Source organism: Pelecanus crispus, chromosome Z, assembly GCF_030463565.1.
Source record: "Pelecanus crispus isolate bPelCri1 chromosome Z, bPelCri1.pri, whole genome shotgun sequence".
NCBI classification, from domain to species: Eukaryota; Metazoa; Chordata; class Aves; order Pelecaniformes; family Pelecanidae; genus Pelecanus; species Pelecanus crispus.
In genome coordinates, this window is record NC_134676.1 from 69,541,930 (window position 1) to 69,562,180 (window position 20,251).

Consider the following 20,251-nt stretch of genomic DNA (forward strand, 5'->3'; position numbering starts at 1 on the left):
TATTTCTTGGCCCCTCGTTTAGCAGTGTACAGTGACTACTCACCTGATCCAGCTGCTGCTTTCTGTTTCCTGAATGCTCTAAGTGGCTGCCTTTATTCTGTTCCTTTCCTTTTAATGACTGCCAGCTCCAATTCTACTAATTCCCCCCATAGCTTCTGTACCTTCTTTATGGAGAGACTTCTTTTTGACACTTTTCCCTGTAGTTTTCTACCTTCTAGCATCAAGGAGGTAGTCAGTGCTTGTTTATCTCTGGTAACTCCTTAAGGACCATGGGCTCTCTCTGTCTGGCGTCAGGGTGTGACTGTTTTAAGTGGCAGAAACTTTTCCATGTGCATATTCTTAAATAACAGACTAGACTGCAAATAAGTCAAGTAGATAATGTGTCGGGTGAACAAATAAATGATTAGCAGCATGTTGCTTGCAAAATTTGCAAATGACAAAGCTTGCAAAAGACATGTTAAATGTCATATTTTAAAATGTGACAGTTACAGCATCTAAAATCATAGATGATTGTGAAATGCTTTAAAATGTGTGTACTTATCTTCTTAAAAAGAGTAATTCCAGTAAACTGGAAACATCAGAAGCTTAAGTAGAACATGGAATATGTTCTCTGTATTCAGTGTGTCTTGAGCAAAAGTGTTGACTGAATAGTTTAAGTGACTTCAGTTGCTACAGTGGGAGGAGAAAAGGATACGAAAGTAAGGGTTGACCTTTTCAGTAAAGCCTGCAAGAGTGGTATAAGACAAGGAAAAAAGGTGTAGACTCAGAAGAGTATTGTGTTCCATCCAAAGATGCTACAGTACTGAGCTACCAATATTTATCATATAATTTAATTCACTTGGTTTTATCTAATTGAATTAACAAAATAGGCAAATTGGAAAAATTCAGTAAATAAACTGATTTTTAAAGATTGAGAAATAAAGATAAGTGTTGGAAAGGAAAATTATACTGGTTTTATGAAAGGCTTAGTACTTCACAACATCCTGAGACTAAAAAATAGCACTATGCAAAATTCAGTTGCCCTGTTTCCAAGGTAACAATCACCAAGTTCAAACCCTCTAAACTGGGAGGCATTATTTATATGAATTATTATTCAGATAATGATTTAGAGACTAGCATTAATTATAAATTTCTAATCTGTAGCTTATACTAGTCTTAAAAGCACATGGAAAGCATGAAGGAGCTAAGTGAAACCAAAGTTACCCTGAGAGTGAAATGATAAAATACATAGTCATATTGCCTACGTGCGTATTGAGCAAATGTCATCTTTACTTTTAAGTCTTGAAAAATTACTGCTAAGGTATTAACAGAAGATGTGTCTGTGTTAATTATCCCCACAATATAATCTTGAGTGTACTGATCTACAGTAAAGTCAAGGTGGGGGTTGGAAATTCACACATCCATTCTGCAAACTCCTTCTCAACTCTAAACCAGCTTCTCTTTATCCCACTGCTGCTGTTCATGCTCATTTTGCAGATCAAATTCTGGTTTTAGTTGCACAAGCTTTTTGCTTACACTGTTCTTGACTATCCTGAAATCTTAATTACTCTTCAGGGATGTTGTACAAAGGTTACTCAAAGCATTGTTGTGCTACAACATCTTCATACTTGGAGATGAGACAAAAAAGGGGGGAAAAATGCCTTTAACTCTGGATTTTTTGTTATGATTATGACTTTATTACAAGCTTGTATAAAATGCCATGTGCATTTTAAAAAAAGTGTTTTCAACCTTGTCTTGTGTTGTATCATCAAGAGACCAAAAAGATTTGACAAGAAAGCATGTTAAATGTATTTGTTTTTATTTGCAGAGACCATGCTTCAGCTTTGGTAGCATCATACTTAATATGCCCCCAAAGCTAAATAAACATCATAAAATTCTATATATTTTTCTTGTCCATGCTTTGTGCTTGCTTCAGTAGCCATAATGCCATGAGATGTCAGGTGCATCTTGCTGTATTTTGGACAGAAAACTTTTGACTTGATGCCAAAGTATCTAGAGACAAAAACTCATTTAGAGGTTGTTTCATCTTAAAGTAGGTGGTTAAGAAAGACTGAATGCATCCCGTTACTGACCAAAGAGAACAAAATAAGTACTTTAAAAGCTTAACATTAAGCCAGTCACACTACATCTATGTCCATAGACTCAGTACGGCCAGGAAATTTTCTGGGGCACTGTAGTTCAGTCATCTGTAAGGTTAGCTGGTAGAACAGTTGCTGGCACAGATTTTGGCCTGTGGACAATTCAGGAGTTGGCAAGGCACCATTTCTCGTGGGCACTTTGGACATGACCAGCCTGTTCTGGAGGTTAAAAGGTAAATAATGTGGATGCAAACTGTTCTTTGCAAGTTGGCCTCTGTGCCAGAGGGCAGTCCTTGGGATATATGTTAGTGGATACACAGTCCCAATTTCAGGTGTGATTTGATCCCTTGTATGCACATTGAGAAGGATTAAACTCTGGGGAGAAAAACATTATGCCTCTTTGAACTTCAGGAGCAATCTCAGAACTTTTTTTAAATGGTTGTCCAGGCTTCTCTCCACGTAATCATTACATACCTGCTTGCTTTATATGCCTACTGAGAGCTAGATTCTGCAACATTTTTTGTTAAGGATGCAGATTATAGATGGTGAAGAAGTACTACTTCTACATCTCAATTCACTCATACCTTTCCTTATTAGAAGTAGCTGATGAACATTAATTAGTAAGGCTTAGGAAAAAGTACAGGAGTCTCAGTGTCCTTGCTCTGTATCTTCTTACGGAATAATTCCACGTGAAAATTACCTATGTATATAATATGTATATAAAAAAATATAGATCAATTGGACTGAGTGAATATAGTGTTAAAATACAATTGCATGGAGGGCTTAAGCGTAAAAAAAGAGGTTCAAGTTACATGTTCCATTTGCAAAAATCAGTATATGACATTAAAGCAGACAAAAATGTCTTTACCTCAAACCCAGTTTGGTAACAGAACTAATAACCCTAGCAACTCTTGGGAACTAAAATGTATTAAGAGCTCTTCAGCTCTGAAACAGGAAACCTCGAAGAAGAGAAGGGCTCCAAACAGAAAACTACACAGCAAATATTGTCAGTGCAGAGAAGACTAGCCAGCACTTTAGCTTTTTCATATAAATAGCACAAATTGAAAGAAACAGAAACTTACTTTAAAGTGTTTTTCTCACAGACGGAAATGTCAATATTTTATTTGTAACACATGCATAGTGTACTAATGTCCCACGAAAAGTGGATCAAACCAATTTCTTCCAAAAGTCCTTTCTGTGCTATGTGGTTTAATGCCTCACAGCTCTTCAGTGTGGTTTATTTCTTTTCTTCAGCAGTACACATGCTATTTAGTAGCTGTTAGCATTTTCAGTGTATGGCATAACTTAGTATGCGGTGCCCTCATTTCACTCATTGATTACTGCATTTTGTAGTCCAGTGACGTTTCACTGCATGATCTACGTTTGATACAATGTGTTCTCAGGCTTTTTTTGTGAATCACTGCAAGCAGCATGTTCTCATGCAAAATCTGTTGCATACTGAGGGATCAATCTCACTTTCCAGCTTGTATGATTGAGGAACAGCTGCAGTGCTGTTCCACAGCCCCAGAAGGAGTCATCTCACTTGGATGCAGGGCTCCATAATCATTTAGCTTGGTCTTCCAGATCAGAGTTTGGGAACTGCTGCTTTAGATGTGCATTGTTTCCAAATAGCAATCTGAGTGACATCTGCGACAAACATTTGCTTATGTTTCCTCCTGATTATAACCCAAAAGGTCTCTTCTGTGCGATTGGTATCCTTCCAAGAGTTCAAAGAGCTTCATGTGAAATAAAAGGGATGGAACTCTAGGTGTCATAGGCTGAGGCACTTCAGGTTTTCAGATGCAGGGTGCAGTCCTTCTTAAATCACACAAAGCTTAAAGGAAAAGGCAGTAACGCTTTTGTGATGCTTTGGGACTACACAACACAATGTTGTGTTTCAGTAAGGCAAGTTTCCTTGGTGCAGGTTATTAACCTTTTATCTGTATTATGATCTGTGTGACAAAATGTTCTCTTCTCTTAAGCCTCCTCGGAGAGGTATTGCCATTCAGTCACATAGCCCCCAAACTTGCACTAAAGCTGCAGATCCAGATTTTCTCTTAAAAAAAGCCCTCTCTACAAACATAAAGAAACTTAGGTGAACAGAGACTATTATCTGTTCAGGCTAACAGACGAAAGAGACCCAGTATAGTTGTTTGCCACAACAGTCTTGAGGATTCAGACACCTGGATCCCACTCTTGACTTGCCCACCATTCTTATTTGGAAAGACAAGTTGCATTATAAAATCTTCAATCCCAGGCTACGTACTCAGGCCCAATGCATGGTGCAAAGTGTCTAACACTGGAGTTCATTAATTCCATCAATCTTAATTGAAGATTTTCCTCAATAAGTCAGGAGGAAAACCCTGTGAGCTGCTCCCCAATAGGATATGAGGTGCTAATAAATGCTTGGGCACTTCAGCTGGTACGTCTCTCTTGGAATTAGATGTCATGTCTAACAATTCCTGGAAGTGCTTGCACCTGTGTTTTGGATAATAGTTGAGTGGTTGGGCATTTGTCCGTAAAGCAGACTTTCTGTGGTTAAAGCCCAAACTCCTGTTTTCCAAGACAAGGTTTTAACTGTCAGGGTATCAGCAGGAGTGGTTTACTGGTTTCCTCTCTGCCTCTCGATAAAGTTATGTCATGAAGAATGCAAGAATTATTGACTTTCTGTGTCAACCCTGTGAAGTTCTGTGCTTTTCACAAGGGCTGCATAATGTGAAATACAGGAAAAAGCCTTAGAGCTTTATGCTGCTTCCCTGAAGCTACATGCATGCTCTTTCTCTGTAGCCCAAAGAATGTATATCCAATTCAGGGACTGTGGTATTTGAACACATGGGTAGGAGGTACCTGTGTGTCGTCCTGTAGGTGTCATAGCATCATCCAGAGTCGGGAGGACCAAATGTGATTATGTATTTCCTCCAAGAAACACCAGGGTGTGCCATTGTTAAGCAAAGCGCAATAGCTCGTTTGTCAGAGAAACAAGACACGAGACCCTGATGACAGGAACTAGCAAATGTAATTCTTGCAGCATTATTTAATAGGAATATAGTACTCAGTACCTGCTAATCATGAAAAGCCAAGGACTGAGAGAACTAGTGCTACCCAAAGACAGGGTGAGAGACCTAATTTATGAGGCATGTTGGTATAGTAGAGTTCTGATCAAAAATGATTGTTTCTGTAGTTTTTTAACCTTCATTGATGTGTGACTATCCATGATACCATTACCGATGTGCAGTCCAGGTCCTGAGGAACTGAGCACCAGCTGCAGTGTTGCATCTTGCATTGTAAGATACCTAGATGTGACTCAGTGTGCCGTTTGCCTCAACTCTGGACTTATTTTTCAAATAAGCTTTAAGTAATTGGTCTTGAAAGGGACCTAAGCTTTTTCCTATAAAATTGAAAGTTACAACATTACTTACACTTGTTGGAATAAAGCCTCCCACAGGCTGAGTATTATTCTGTAATTATAGAACAGTTGAGAAATATGCACAATAGTTAATTTCTACAGGTGTATGAATATATGATTTTCAGAAAGAAAAATAAATGGGTAAAATGCTGTACACTATAAGAAACACAACTGAGAATGTGAAGACAATTCCCATGCTGTGTGGATTACAATGCTCTCCTTTCTTTTTTTTCACATTTTCAGTGACAGATACCCTCAGTGACTGAGGCTGGAATCTGTTAACTGCTGTATGTGCCCAGATCCTTGTGCCATTTCTGTCAGTGGGGTGTTAGCGAAAACACAAGCTGAAGAGCCATAAATATGGTTCCTAGTGATTTTCATGCAACCAAGTAATCAACTCCTGTAGAAGTTTTAAGGATCAACAAGTAATGTTGAAAGATTCAAAATGAAAACCTGTGTAAACACTTTTGAATAGGAGCAAATAAAAGTATAACATTTTTTATCACTACTGGAGAAATTTGAGAAATTTGAGAAATTTAAGGAATTTAATTTTTTGGTAATCAAGGAACAAAATATGAGAAATTGGTACAGCAATATAGGTGAGCTATAAGAAACAACAGCAGTTTGAAACTGCAATGGGTAGATCCACCCTGATCCCTTAGTTGTGACAGAGGAAAGTATAAAATCTCCTTATGCTTTTGCTAGCAGTATTCAAAGGCATCACTAATGATCCCTTCAACAGTGTGGCCAAGGAATCAAAGTTCTGAGGTTTCTGGGATTAACAGCAGAAGCTTTTTTGTTTTGTTTTGTTTCTGGATTTAAATACCAGAACATCACCAAACACATAGGTGGACAAATAAGCAGAAAGGTGTTATAACTGCTGGAAAATAATTTAAATCAGATTCTGGGAATATCAGAACAAAACAAAAAGATGTTTGAAAGCTTATCTCACTGTTCATTTCACCACCCATTTTGGTGATCCTGACAGGAGCTTATTCTTGTAAGATATCTTATTCCTTTGGGCAGTGTTTCCGACAACCTCTAAAATTATGTGAATTCTGCCTTTGAAATAAATGGCACAGGGTGTTTCACACCAGTTCTACCTCTTTCCAACCTACAGCAGTTTTAATGGTGCCTATATGGGAACACTCAAGCAAGTACTGAGAAGAGGTGCTACTTGCAATTTTTTGACACCAGCCAATATCTAAAATGGACAGGAGGCAAATTTCATTAAGAAATAAGGCACTCATTCTTAACCATGAGTTTGGACAAGTTACCAAGGGAAGTGACGTGTTTGTTCATTACCTGCGGTTCTCCCAGGAAGACTGGATGTTTTCTTCTTTAAAACCACACCATGGCTGTTAATATCAGTGCTGGGGTGTCCTGGTTGCGTTTCAGAGATTCAGGATGGTCTCGGGTTCTTTCAGACCTTTAAAAGTCTGCTTGAAGTCCTTGCTGTTCTCTCTCTCACACACACACAAACGCAACTTGTTGAAAAAGTAGCAAAAGGTTGGGTCTGTTTTCTGTGTGCTAGGAGAGGTTCTGGACTGATGCCTGACAATGTATCTATTCAGTACATTCATTTGTATTTCACTCCAATGCACTAGATCCCAGCCCCATTTAAATCTATGGGAATGTATTCCTGACTGCAGTGGAGCCAGAAAATCATCCAGCCTCTCAAGTTGTAGCTAGTGTATGAATTGTGCTGCTTTTTCTCATGCCTACTCGATGCACAGGTCAGGAAGACAGAAGGGAAAGCAGGCATGCTAGAAATCCCTCAGTGTAGCTGCCTCTAAGGGAAATCACAAGCTGCCAGTATTGTGACCGCTTTTAAGCCTCAGAGCTACAGCAAAGCACAACACCAACCTGCTCACTTCCAGCCTGACAATCATCAGGCAGACCTAAATAGCTGAACTCACTTTTTTTAGAAAGAAAAGATGGATTTTTTAAAACACATGATGCATAGCGAATTCCATTGCCAGAGTTCATGACTGATAAACATCCTGTTAACAGCTGAACTGGAAATGAAGATGGCTGGCGTGGCATCTGCTCGCTCTGCAGCCAGTATGTAGGTTTGACAGGCTGAGGAGCGCGAGGGTGGTCTGTCGTCTTAGCCTGGCCTCCTTTGTCCCATTCATTGCATTTCTGGGCGTCACGCCGGGTTCGCAGCAGCCCGAAATGTGACTACAGAGTGCATGGTTTTCGAGGAACAGCACTTTCCACAGGCGGGCTGCGTTAACGTAACCTCCAGCAGCGATTTTCTGCGTGAATTAGATACCGGCGTGGTTTGTTTTGCGTTTTAAACAGAGCTTCTAGGTGCGCTCTGGCGGGGCCAGCTTCAAGTTGGCGTGTCATCGCTGCAGTTTATCCGCCTGGAAGCTTCGTCCTCTTGCCTTGAGAGCAACGGAGGCGCCGGGGGCCAGGCTCTGCGGGCCGCAGGCCGCGCCGGGAGGGGATGGGGATGCGCCCCCCCCTCACCCCCACCCCCCCACCACCCCCGGGGGGTTGAAGCGCGACCTGCGCGGCACCGCCCCGGCTCGCCGGCCGGGCTGGCGGTGGCCCCGCTCCCGGGGACGGGCGCTGCTGGCCACGGGCCCGCCCGCCGCCGCCGCCCGGCCCCTCCGGGATAAAGGGAGGCGGCGGGGGCCGGCCCGGTGCAGCCTCCAAGGATGGAACACCCGGCAGGGATGGAGCTGCCGGTGCAGACGGAGACGTGGAAGGCGCGGAGCCTGGAGGAGCTGGTCCGCATCCTCCATGGGATATTCGCTGAGGACAAAGTCAGCGTGGAAGAAGTGCAGGCGCTGATGGAGTCGTACGAAAGCAACGCCGAGGAGTGGCTGCAGTATGCCAAATTCGACCAGTACAGGTACGACCCCTCCACACACACACACACACACAGAGAAAGGGTAAGCGAGCCCCCGGCGCCGCGCCCCTCACCGTGCAAGCGGGGCAGACCCGGCCACGGGGAGCGGGGACCGCCGGGACGCAGAGCAGACACCACCCCCTCGACCCCACCGACAGCCCCTCCGGCAGCCCGTCGAGGGGGGGGGGCGGGGAGAAGGGCAAAGGACCCCCGGTGAGGGGAGCGGGGGGATCGCGGTGTCCCGCAGCGGGGCCGGGCAGGGGCGGGGAGCGGGCGGGGCGGCGGCGGCCAATGGCACCGGTGGGTACGGGAGGGCGGCTGGACCCCCCCCCTGCGTGGTGCCGCTCCGACCCGCGGGGATAACCAGCGGAGGAGACAGAAAACCAAAGAAAAACCATCCAAAAAACCACGCCCCCGAAAAGCATCCCGGCAGCAGGCACCAGCGCGCCGGGGGTGGGGGAGCAGACCGCGCCAAAATGGGTCTTCTGTTTCTCTAGAGGAGCCGGTGCGGGTATTCCCTGCTTTCCCGGTGGGTCGGGAGCCGGCTGCTCCCCACGCTTGGGTCCCTTCCTCCTCCGGGCTAGTGCAGGTCGAGGGGTTTTTTTGCTGCTTGCCAAGATGGAAGGAAAATACCTGTTGGGGTTTTGAGTCGCTGCTACTTTGCTAACAACTAACTTTTTCCTGCCATCCAGTGCCTTCCCCGTCTTAAATTTCAAGATAAATGCGTTTTATCTGAGCAATTCCTTAAAAAGAAAAACAAACCACCACACACACAAAAAAAAACCCTCAACCCAAACCTTTTCCTTTTAACCTGGCTATCACGAAAGCATCACTCTGGCTTCGCTGATTTTAGCCTCCTTTCGCCTCGCATTGACTATCCTCCATTCAGAACAAATGACAAAATTTGCAAGAGAACATAGGAAACTAAGCATCAGAAAAACAAAGTGTGCTAACATTAGAAGTATGCATGGCAGCTTTTTTTTTTTTTTTTTTTTTTTTTTGGCCAGCCGGACCTGCTGTACAGAAATAAGAGCACTTGAAAAGTTCAGTCGAAAGCCAGCATTGATTGCTTATGTTCTGACATCACAGGAAAAATATGTCCACCTAATATATGCACAAATTGTGGATGCAGTGAGAGGCTGCATATAGATATGCATGTTGTGCTTTGCAAGTAATTCATCATGAGCATCCTGTCTTGATTAAAATAGAGTGGTCTTATGGAGAAACTAATTAAAAAACATTCAGTTGACATCAGTGCACTTTCTGTGTGCCACTGCTTGCACCTTTTAGGTGAGAGTCAGACATTCTGTCATCGGCATAAATATTTGCTTTACTTGGCAAAGTGCAAATAGTCACGACTAAAGCTAAAATGAAACCTGAAGGTCCCACTGGGTTACTTGCACCACAACTTGTAGACTGCTCGTAGCTGTCTACAAGCACCAGCCCCAGATCGGAAGAGCCCCACTAGGGAAAGTAATGTATACAGGAAAATCCCACTTGCCTAGTGAACTTCTCAATAGGATGAGAGGAACAGCAGCTCTGGGGAGGCTTGCAGGAGAGTACAAAGAAACAAACATAACATGCTGCTATTAAAGATGTTTTCAAGCCCTGAGAGCAAATCACAGTCTAGAACACATGTATCGATAAAATGTCTTTAGGAGCAAGCTTATTCTGTGCCACCTGTAAGTTAGCACGTGAAAAATCTTTTTAAGAAATCTTGCTCTCATAAACTTTGTTTAGAAGTAGATGCTGGCAGAAATTACCCCACAGGTGTTTTATCCACATATGAATGCTACAGTACAAGATGTAGAACTTTCGGGAACAGAGTAGGAGGACCATGTACGGAAAACCTGACATCTTATTTCTTTGGCTATGTGCAAATGAGTGCTGCGTAACAGAAGGAAAGCCAAGAATATCTTAAAAGGAGCTGCAGAAGAATGTAACCATGTATTTTTCTTGTTTCATTGCAGTCCTGTTTCTAATTATAAGCCAGCTGCTGAAGTGACTTCATTCAATAACTATTTTGATTTGATCCTGTCTACCACGTTAGTCTCAAACTCACAGTTCCCAAACTTCAATCATCTATGTAATTCAAAAACAATATGATTATAAAATATTGAATATGTCGATTCTTTTTCTGGGAAGAAAAAGAACTCCTACCAAAAAAAGCTTAAAAATACAATTTCATTTTTTTTCCAAGTAAAACTTGGCTTTCAAGAAAGGATTTTTATGTGTCACAACCTCCCTTCATAAACATGTTTGTATAATTTTGTCTTTTATAGGCATATCAGTACACTAACAAGCAAACACTTTGTATTTCAGGTATACAAGAAATCTTGTGGACAATGGAAATGGAAAGTTCAACTTGATGATCTTGTGCTGGGGTGAAGGGCATGGCAGGTTTGTATCCAAAGACTATGGTTTTAGCAAACAGAGATAAAGCCACTGTATCTCTCACTGTCATACAAAAAGAGACAAATAATCAGCCCTCTGTGAGCTATCAGAAAGTGCCTGGAAACTAAGCAGTGCAGAACTTCTGTTGGTGAAGCAGTCCTGAATGTTTCCTGTATCTTTTGCAAGTTTGTAGCTCATGGACATTTTTAGAGCACTGTTTTTTAAAATGCTCTGGTTTTGTACAAAATCTAAGCTTCCTTTCTGCCAGAGGAAGTTTTTAGTCCCAGAGATATAGCAGGTCCTGTGGGCAGGATAGGTTGAAGAGGCCCTCCTCAACCTGTCCCATGCAACAGACCCATACGACACTTAGTTGCAGAAGCAGGACTTGGTGCAGTTTAAATAGTCTTTGTTCTCTCATGGTGCTTAAATCCCACCTCTGCAGGTTTGGGTTAGGACTGCAGGCTGTGAGGAGGGAGCCCCTTTCCAGGAGCACTTGGCTTTCTTTAGGTTCATGCATCCCATCTCCTTCCTCAAAATGGACCACACTGCTGGTGTGGCCTCTGGAGTTGAGTAGACAGACTGCACACCGGGTTGTGTAGTCCTACAAACGTGAGGGCAGGATCTGTCCCTTGGAGGATCTTCCACAAAATGTTGGGTAAAACAAAATACGGAATTACAAAACTTGCAGGTTTTGACTGATTATTCTTCCATAAAAATAGAAAACCTAAGGCGATGTCAGAGCTGTATTTTGTTTGTTTTAACTGAGCGTGCAATTGAACATTTACAGTATTCCCTAGGGGATGCCATAATGTTGTACTCAGAGGGATGTAGGAACCAAGCCCACCACCTCTAGTCCTTCCAGGCTATTCCCACAAAGCCTGTAATTTATGTCAAACTGTGTTTGAGTTGGACGAACATTTGCTAGAGCTAGACTGAGACCACAAGTTGTTTTTGCTTCCTACATGAGGAGGATCAGATTGTTCTCATGGCTTGTGGAAGGAGCGTGACAACGTGGCATTTGTGAACTGTTCTGTGCCTGAAGCAAGCTCTGCTCGCTTGGCATCTCAGTTAGTAAGAAACCCTGACATTTGTTTACTGAAAACAGTAACTTACAAGTACCAACTTTTTGATTGAAACTCATTAGGACTGTACTTCCGGGAGGGTCGAATTCCCCCTTCTCCCTCACACCTGATGAGTGGAGAACTCTTCCTTTGTCCTAATCCCATTGACTTCTGTAACAGTTAGTCCTCTATTTAAAAACAAACAAACAAACAAAAACCCCCCAAAATGCAAACAAACAAACAAAAAAAAACCCAAAACCACCAAACTGCCTATCTAGCCCATATGTCTCCAAATGTAGCAATTAAAACATACTTCGGAGCAAGGAGACAGATCTAGCAAGCAGATAAATCATACCAGATCCTGCTGTTTTGTTCATGTTTTGCCAAACTAGTGAAGTTAACAGTTTACTGTAGCTGGTTGAACTATCAGAGTGAGAGGTACAGCATTTTTGCTTCAACAAATGCCTGTGCACCCTAGCAGTAGAGATCATAGAAATTAAGCAGAAGTAGCTCATTTCTCCCATGTTTCAGGAGCGATCTGCAAATAGCAGGTATACTTGCAAGTTTGTACCAGCCTCTGCCTGGGGTCACGGTGGAAAGTGTCATTTTGTTTCTTGGCCCACGACAGTTTTTGTGTTCTGAAGAATTTTTCTGTCGTCCTCCCTCCTCCAGGCTTCCTTTGTATTTTTCTGTGGCAAAGTCATAGGTTGATCAATATCTGAATTTTCTCCAAGTCCTGCCGCATGTGAGCTTATCCCAATACACTTCTAAAGTAGCAGTTTTAAGTAGGCATACCTTAGTCGCTGTCGTGGTTTAACCCCAGTCAGCAACTAAGCACCACACAGCTGCTCGCACACCCTCCCCACCCCCGCCCTGCTGGGATGGGGGAGAGAATTGGAAAAAAAAAAAGTAAAACCCACGGGTTGAGATAAAGGCAGTTTAATAGGACAGCAGAAGAAGAGAAAGTAATAATAATAATGATACAAAAATATACAAAGCAAGTGATGCACAATGCAATTGCTCATCACCCGCTGACTGATGCCCAGACAGCCCCCAAGCAGTGATTGCTGCTCCCCGGCCAACTCCCCCCAGTTTCTATACTGAGCATGATATTATATGGTGTGGAATAGCCCTTTGGTCAGTTTGGATCAACTCTTCTGGCTGTGCCCCCTCCCAGTTTCTTGTGCACCTGGCAGAGCATGGGAAGCTGAAAAGTCCTTGACTAGCATAAGCAGGACTTAGCAACAACTGAAACATCAGTGTATTATCAACATTATTCTCATCCTAAATCCAAAACACAGCACTATGCCAGCTACTAGGAAGAAGATTAACTCTATCCCAGCTGAAACCAGGACAGTCACTGTGAATCTTTTTTTCCTAAGACTTTTGTGCATTTCATTCTAGGGCTATGTCCAGACTATGCTATGCCATCTGTCCTATTTGCTGTACTGAAATTAAATATGTATATCACACTGAGTTTGTTTATTCTTTTTACATATATAGCAGCATCCATGATCACACAGATTCACACTGCTTTATGAAGATCCTTCAGGGAAATCTCAAGGAGACTCTGTTTGAATGGCCTGAGAAAAAAGGGAATGGTGAAATGACAAAGAAATCAGAACGAGTTTTGAGGGAAAATCAATGCGCCTACATCAACGGTAAGCTATTAAGCTTGTTTTGACAACTACCCATCCATGAGTATTATTCCTAACACAGGAGTTCATCTGCTCTCCAGTCTCCTACCTTTAAGAGTGTAATACTAATGGCTTTATGCACAGTTTAAGAATGTGGCTCTCTAGATTCTGCACAAACCTCTATTTAGATTCAGTAAAACAAACAACAAAAAAAAGTCCTTTTAACTCACTCTGAAGACATTGCAGCAATTGCTTGATACTTAAATATGCTGGGTATCTCCTCTAGAGCAAGCAACCTTCAGCACTGTGTCCCTAATGACTGTCTGAAATTGCTTGTAAACATAGACCTTAAACAGTATTTTGTGAGAAATAAGGGAACCAAAGTTTAGACAGCTTAATCACCTTGATTTTTTTCAAATAAATAATCCTTTTGATCAGTCATGGGCATCCTAGGTCAAAAATGTAAAAGCTATCTATGGAGTAAATTGATCAGCCAGGAGCAGAGGCCCCGATCCTCAGTGCTACTTCTTGCCCAAGTTGACAAAAGACTGTAGTGCTGAACTGCAGCGTCAGCAGAATTCAAATGCTCAAGTCTACCCGATCTACAAAAAAAAAATTGCCTGGCTACACAGATGCTGAGAGACGACTAAGTCTCCAACAGTAGGTACCTAAATCTCCCTAGGTACCTAAATCCATGCCATTACACATATCTGTAACTATCACCATCTTGTGCTACGCTGGAGGCCATCCTGGAGTGGCCAACTGGGTGTAGTATATTCTGATGCATTGCACATCATTCCGAACAGCAGTGAGTTCAGAAGAAAGGCAAAGCATCAGAGAAGGGGGCCATCTGGCTTTTATGTGATGAGTTAAAAACTGGAGCACACACCTTGTGGGGCTGAGCTTGAGAACTCCCCAGGTGAAGGGAGCGTCATGTTGGCTTATGGACTAAGCCAGGGTGAGGGCATTGGGGGAGAAAGATTAGTGCTCTGCAGCCCTCTGTTGAAGGTATACCACATTAAGTAAAAACACAAAATCCATAGGACAGGAAATGCAAGAAGGAGCTTGACACGTCTGCTGATGCTCCCATGTCAGGCACGTGGGTTCTCAGACCCAGTCAGGCTTTCCTACCTATGTCGTTCTTTCCAATGCAAACAATTGCACCCTGTGTGCATCTGATCCAAAGCTTCCTTGGTTGTTTTAAACAAATTTGGTGTCCAGTTCTCTGAGGCGGTTTGGATCTCTGCCATGTTTCATAACAGATGTTTTGGTTTAAAAGAAACAGGTAAAACAAGTAGAAGGAAAACACTGACAGTGTGTTGATTGTCCTAACTACTTCAATAGTGAGTGACCTTCATATTTCCATTGCATGCTTCTTGGTTGCTCTTGTACTCTGTTTTTAAGGTTAGAACCCGCTAAACAGAGTTTGTTTGAGTCTCCCATTAGACGAGCACAGAGTTAAGACTTTTTCCCCTCACGTTCTCTCTTTAGAGAAACTATGCTAACAGTACTTAGGGCTTACACTTCAAATGTATCAGAGTTAGGAGTGTACTTGTGATTCTCAGGGTATCATGCCTATGTTGCACAGTACAGGTCTAGGTATTACATAACATTAATCAAGTACAAAGGCCTGAGTTGTTTTTACAACAGGGTCATACATTTAAAATCAAGGTCTCAGTAACTCAAAAACTTCACTTTAGTGTAAATGGCAACGGTTTGTTTTGTCGATGTGATTCTTCATACCTTACATTTTTATGTAATAGCTTGATTCTACTCCACTGCCACAGAAAGTGCCATTACTTCATCAGTGACCACACGACAGTGCCTTGTTTTATTACTTGTTTAATTACGCTTACTATTCAGTTAAGGTTGGAAGTGTGCCAGTCACTACTAATTTGTCACCTTAGTCAAAAGAGCAGACAGAAAAGCCCGTTCTCCAAACTAATAAATTGGAAGGATTTGTTAGGAAACAGATGCTTGCAGTAGAAGACAACTATAGCTCTGTCTATAAGTCCATGCCCCAAATATATGTAGCTGACCTTTAATGTGACTCTTAATCCTTGCTTAAGAATTAGCAATACAAAACTTTTTCCCTGTAAAATGTCTTGCTAATTTTTAGAAACACAAACCTTCCTGCTTCTGGAGCGTCTGTAACAACAGCATCTCCTAGGAAAGCAAATAACCTTGAAGTCCTTTGGGAGTGATAGCTAGAAAATTACTGACAACATGGCCTTCCTTAAGTCTATCTGGATTTCTGTTGGCCTTTATGCTGTAGCAGGTAATCCAGAAGTTACATGAAATGTGGAAGGCAATTTTGAATTGCCAGTGTATTTATGAATGTGTGCTAGAGAACAGCAGTCAAATTCCCTGTACCAAATTAACTTGTTGCCCATGAAAGTGTGGGCATGCCTAACGGGCTTGCTTATGAGTTTCGGTTCAGAAAGCATTTTTCCAGGCATCCGAGATCTCGTTAAATCATCGCACTAACGCAAACTCTCATTTCATGCCCTCTCTGGTGTAGACTCCATTGGCCTGCACCGTGTGGAGAACATCAGCCACACAGAATCTGCCGTCAGCCTTCATTTGTACAGCCCGCCTTTCGACAGCTGTAACACCTTTGACCAGAGGACTGGGCACAAGCACAAAGTCAAGATGACCTTCTATAGCCAGTTTGGAGAAAGGACTGTCTGCGTAAGTATGAGATAATGCACTCCCCACCCGGCCCTGGTCTCTGAGCCCTCAGCCCCTGCAGGGACGGGCACGAGGGGCTGCCCTCTTGCCTGCCTTGTCCAGCAGCCCCACCTTTCCCAGGGCATCCCCGTCTAGCATCAGCACAAAACCCGTTTCCAAACACCGCTCAATTTGTCGATTTGTACTTCCCTCGTGTGGAGTTCCCTGCTTTGTAGCTTGCCTCCCCTTCATCAGCAGGAGATCACTTCTGAGCAGAGAGGAGGAATAATGAGAGTTTTGCTACTAGCTAAGCCTCTTCAGGCAGCAAATGATGATAAATGCAACCTAGTCAATGGAAACCTGTGAAGCAGTGACATTGTTTTGGCCAGCTTAAGTCATGTGTAACATTTCCTGCCTAAACTGCTCTGCCAAAAAGGATCACATTTCAAGCCAGTTGTTTTAAACCTTGTAGCTTACTGCAAAGTACAGAATTCTTTAATAAAGTTAACTTAATTCTTTGAAATCAAAACTTTGACACAGCAAGACTTGCTCTGAGAGTGAGAGTAGGCTGCTTGGCTGTTGTCTGTGTTCTTGAGCAATGGCATGAGATTTTATTTGGATAGAAAAGAAATCGTAAGATCAGCTTTGGGGAACCAAGCTAGGACATCTGGGAGAGTTTAATAGGGTTCCTTTTAGTGCTCTTCCATGCATTGGGCAACATAACTACTAATACAGGGAGAAAAGACAGATTCTTGATGTTCAGCCACAGAGGTTCAAAGACTATTTGGTTTTGTTAGATACAGAACACTTTCACCTTTCACTGAAGCCAGAAATTCAGTGCTCAGGAGTTTCCTGGAGTGAGCCCTTAGTAAGATCCAGTTAAAGTTTTATATAATTGAAAAGTACCATGTAAATTATTTCTTTGAAGTTTGTCACATTACGTGATTACAAATTTACCAAACAGCTGAAACACAAACTTTGACCTGCACGAGTTTGAAAGGTCCTTGAGAAAGTAAACTCAAATTTTGTAGTTGAGATTTTAAAGGGAAATAAACATGGAAAAATGTTAAACAAAATTCATGCAAGAATTCAGTGTTTGCTTGCTTTCATTTTTGTTTTAAGTATTGAATATGAAGTACATAAGATAACAAGCGACACTAGATGTTTTGACTCGGACTGTTTTCCTGCCCTTGATGTGTAACCATCTGGCAGTGTTTGTACCTTTTGTGGGAAACTGGATCTGGCTTACAGGATAGAGATAAATCTTAATCATTGTGTCTCTCTCAGAAATTCCTGTAAATGGAACTCCAGTAAAGGGGAAAGTGGTAGCAAGTTTGGGCCATCCAGCTGCCTGAAATGACTTCACACTACAAAAACCTTCCGGTCTCAGTGAGGGTTTCTGGAAACCTGACTGGCAAATCAAACTTTCTTCTGTTTACCAGATCTCAAAAGGACATAGGAAGACAGAGAGTTGTTAGGTTAAAAACACCAAGAGAGTAATGTAAAGTGCACTTGTGCATCTTTTATGAGTGAGATCTGCCTAGCTACAGCACATTTAGTGCTTCCTCTTTGTCTTAAATTTTTCTGCAGGTAAAACACACAGGTAAACCCCCAGTGGCTTCTGGCCATGATGAAGTCTTGTCTAACTAAATCTCCAGTAAATACATAATAAGTTATATGTGCCTAATAATTAAAATAGTATATAGTATGTGCAAGGACTTGCCAGTGGAAGTAACTGTTTACACAGTTCAGGTACAAACCATGGGAATACCAAAGTGAAAGTTCACTGAGAGAACACTGATTTTGTCTCGGGTGTCACAGCACACCAGTTTCTGCTGCCAGGAATTTTGCTGTGGGAGGTGGTTTCTCTTTGCTGCCTGTCTTCCAAGCTGGACTTTCAAGCAGTTTCTGTCAAAATGAAGTAGAACAGAGTATCGGGGAGAAAAGGCAGCCTGAAGGAGGAAGCACTTCTCAGCTGTGCCTTCTGCTGTGGGCTTGCTTGTGGTCACACAGAGCCAATGGACAGGGTGATTTTGTCAGGTGCGCTGTGCCCTCTATACAACTCTGGAAAGGAGTACTGAAAATAAATACACTAAGTATTTTAAGGTGCTGAGCTACTATGGGAACAAAGGCCCATGCTGAGAACATGAAGTAGGTGGTGACTGTCTCTTTCTTTAAAACAGCAACCTCTCCTCTTTCCTTTTAGGTAACAGGAGTGCCGCAGGAAAACAACTGAGAAGCACAGCACGTGTTTGCATAAGACCTGATGAATGTTTAACCGGGGACAGAAGACTTGCCTGGCTAAGGCCAACAGCCAGCTATATTTCTATACCTTGTAGATGGTAGTACAGTAGGGCAGCTTCCAGGACACCTGCCATTCCCCCAAGTGAATGCCGATTGTGGGACAGTAAGCTAACTAGTGCCATAAACTACTTTGAGGTTAGATGCCTTTTCTTAGGCTCCCGTCAGAATTAAGTAGTTTGTTTTCTGATTCTAGCCTCCATTTAATTTCACTTCCGATACCACACTGAGAATATCAGAAATAGGGTTTTTAAATATCATCTGACACTACTTAATAGGCCTACATGTATGTATGCTCTTGATGTAATTAATAACTATATAAACTTCTACGCTTCCAGTCACATGTCCCTATGGGTAGTACACTAGATAAAACTAACAGCAACTCTTTTATTTTTTTTTTTTTAATTAAGTCTCTTAGGTTTTAATGTTCTGGACCATTTTAATAGTTTTATGCATTTTTTACTTTTTATTTTTTACGATTTTATTTGTCGGATGTTGTTTTAAAGCAAAGAGCTAAAAAAAATTTAAAAAATTTCTAGGTAAACCTGTATTTTTAATTAGACTAATCACACTTAATTCACCTAATGTCCAGTTTCCAAAGTATTCTGTATAGCTACTGAAGGCGGTGACTGAAATAAAACTGGATTTGGGCACAGATTTCAAAGTTTTCAGCCTTTTTCTCCTAACTAAAATATTCATCACACTTTACCAAAATCCACATTCCTCCTGTACATTTAAGCCTTTTCCAAGCAATACACTATTAGAAAAGGCTTTAAAAAGTTGAAAGTATTTCAAACATGCGAATAATCCTGATCCCAATTAAGTTGGTGGGAGTTCTGCCATTGAGTTCACTGATGCTTAGTTTTATCCTCCAGATTCAGTTACAAGGAAAGAACCACCTTGAAAAAAGTTAACTCTAAACATACCAAAATCAGCAAAGCTGCCCACACTGAGGCTATCCCATTCATTTAATGCAGCTAGTACATAAGACAAGTAAAGAATGTATAGCAAGTCTGCTAGTCTTGTAGGTGACTGCTGGCTACTCAGGCAGCAGTTTAAGTTTTAACAATATCCTTTTTTTTAACAGTCACATATTTCCCTCCATACTGACAAGCCCAGAAAATATTTACTTTATGAGATCCTGTTTCCAGGGAGGCTGTGTCAAATGTTCAAAAAATGTTTGAGCTGTGTAACAGTTTTTAAATGAACATATGCCCTTGGGCTGCAATTACTCCTTGAGGGCCAGTGGGAAAGCAGTAGATGCTTTGCAATATTCTTTTTTTTTTTTTGGGGGGGGGGGTGGAAGGTGGGGAGGAGGAAGAAAGGGCACGTGAAAGGAGAAGAAAAAAATGAAAAGACAGAGCAGACCTGTAGGCAAAAGAACAGGGATAAGCATCAGCAGTAAGTGGGGACTGTCTGCATGAGGTGGACCTGGAGGCTGTGCCAAAAAGGAGTTAAGGGAATGTCCAGGCCAAAACTGGAGGAATCATTAGGACCAATGACACCACAGGAGTAAAGAACCCCCTGTGCTTTCCCTGGGCTCCCAGAGTTTAGCATGTTTCTTTCGTATTCACTATGAACCAATTCCTGAAAAATCCTGTCAAGCCAGATGTTGGGCTTGAGCGTCTTGATTTGGCATGGCTCAAGTTGTTGTGAGAGTGTCACAGCACCAGAGATGCTCAGGCAGGGTCACCTAGAGCAGGTGGTTCAGGACTGTGTGCCGTTGGGTTTGGGGTATCTCTGAGGATGGAAGCACCACAGCCTCTCTGGGCAAATTCTTCCAGTGTTTAGCCACCCTCACAGTAAAAAAGCCTTATGTTTAGGCAAAATACCTTGTATTT

General features: G+C 42.2%; 1 protein-coding gene across 1 annotated transcript; it reads left to right on the plus strand.

The window, feature by feature from the left end:
* The first annotated feature begins 8,153 nt into the window (after positions 1–8,153).
* Positions 8,154–18,455, plus strand: CDO1 (cysteine dioxygenase type 1). The gene is made up of 6 exons (XM_075727109.1): positions 8,154–8,350; positions 10,670–10,747; positions 13,306–13,463; positions 15,961–16,130; positions 17,700–17,712; positions 18,316–18,455. The coding sequence occupies exons 1-6, from the start codon at positions 8,154–8,156 to the stop codon at positions 18,453–18,455; spliced, it is 756 nt and encodes a 251-aa protein (XP_075583224.1).
* The last annotated feature ends 1,796 nt before the right edge of the window (positions 18,456–20,251 follow it).

Excerpts from the sequence above, each read along its gene's own strand:
- CDO1 (XM_075727109.1), top strand. The coding sequence starts at position 8,154 with ATGGAACACCCGGCAGGGATGGAGCTGCCGGTGCAGACGGAGACGTGG. Across the intron at positions 10,748-13,305 it reads TGGGGTGAAGGGCATGGCAG|CAGCATCCATGATCACACAG; the intron begins GTTTGTATCCAA and ends TTACATATATAG. Across the intron at positions 13,464-15,960 it reads TCAATGCGCCTACATCAACG|ACTCCATTGGCCTGCACCGT; the intron begins GTAAGCTATTAA and ends TCTCTGGTGTAG.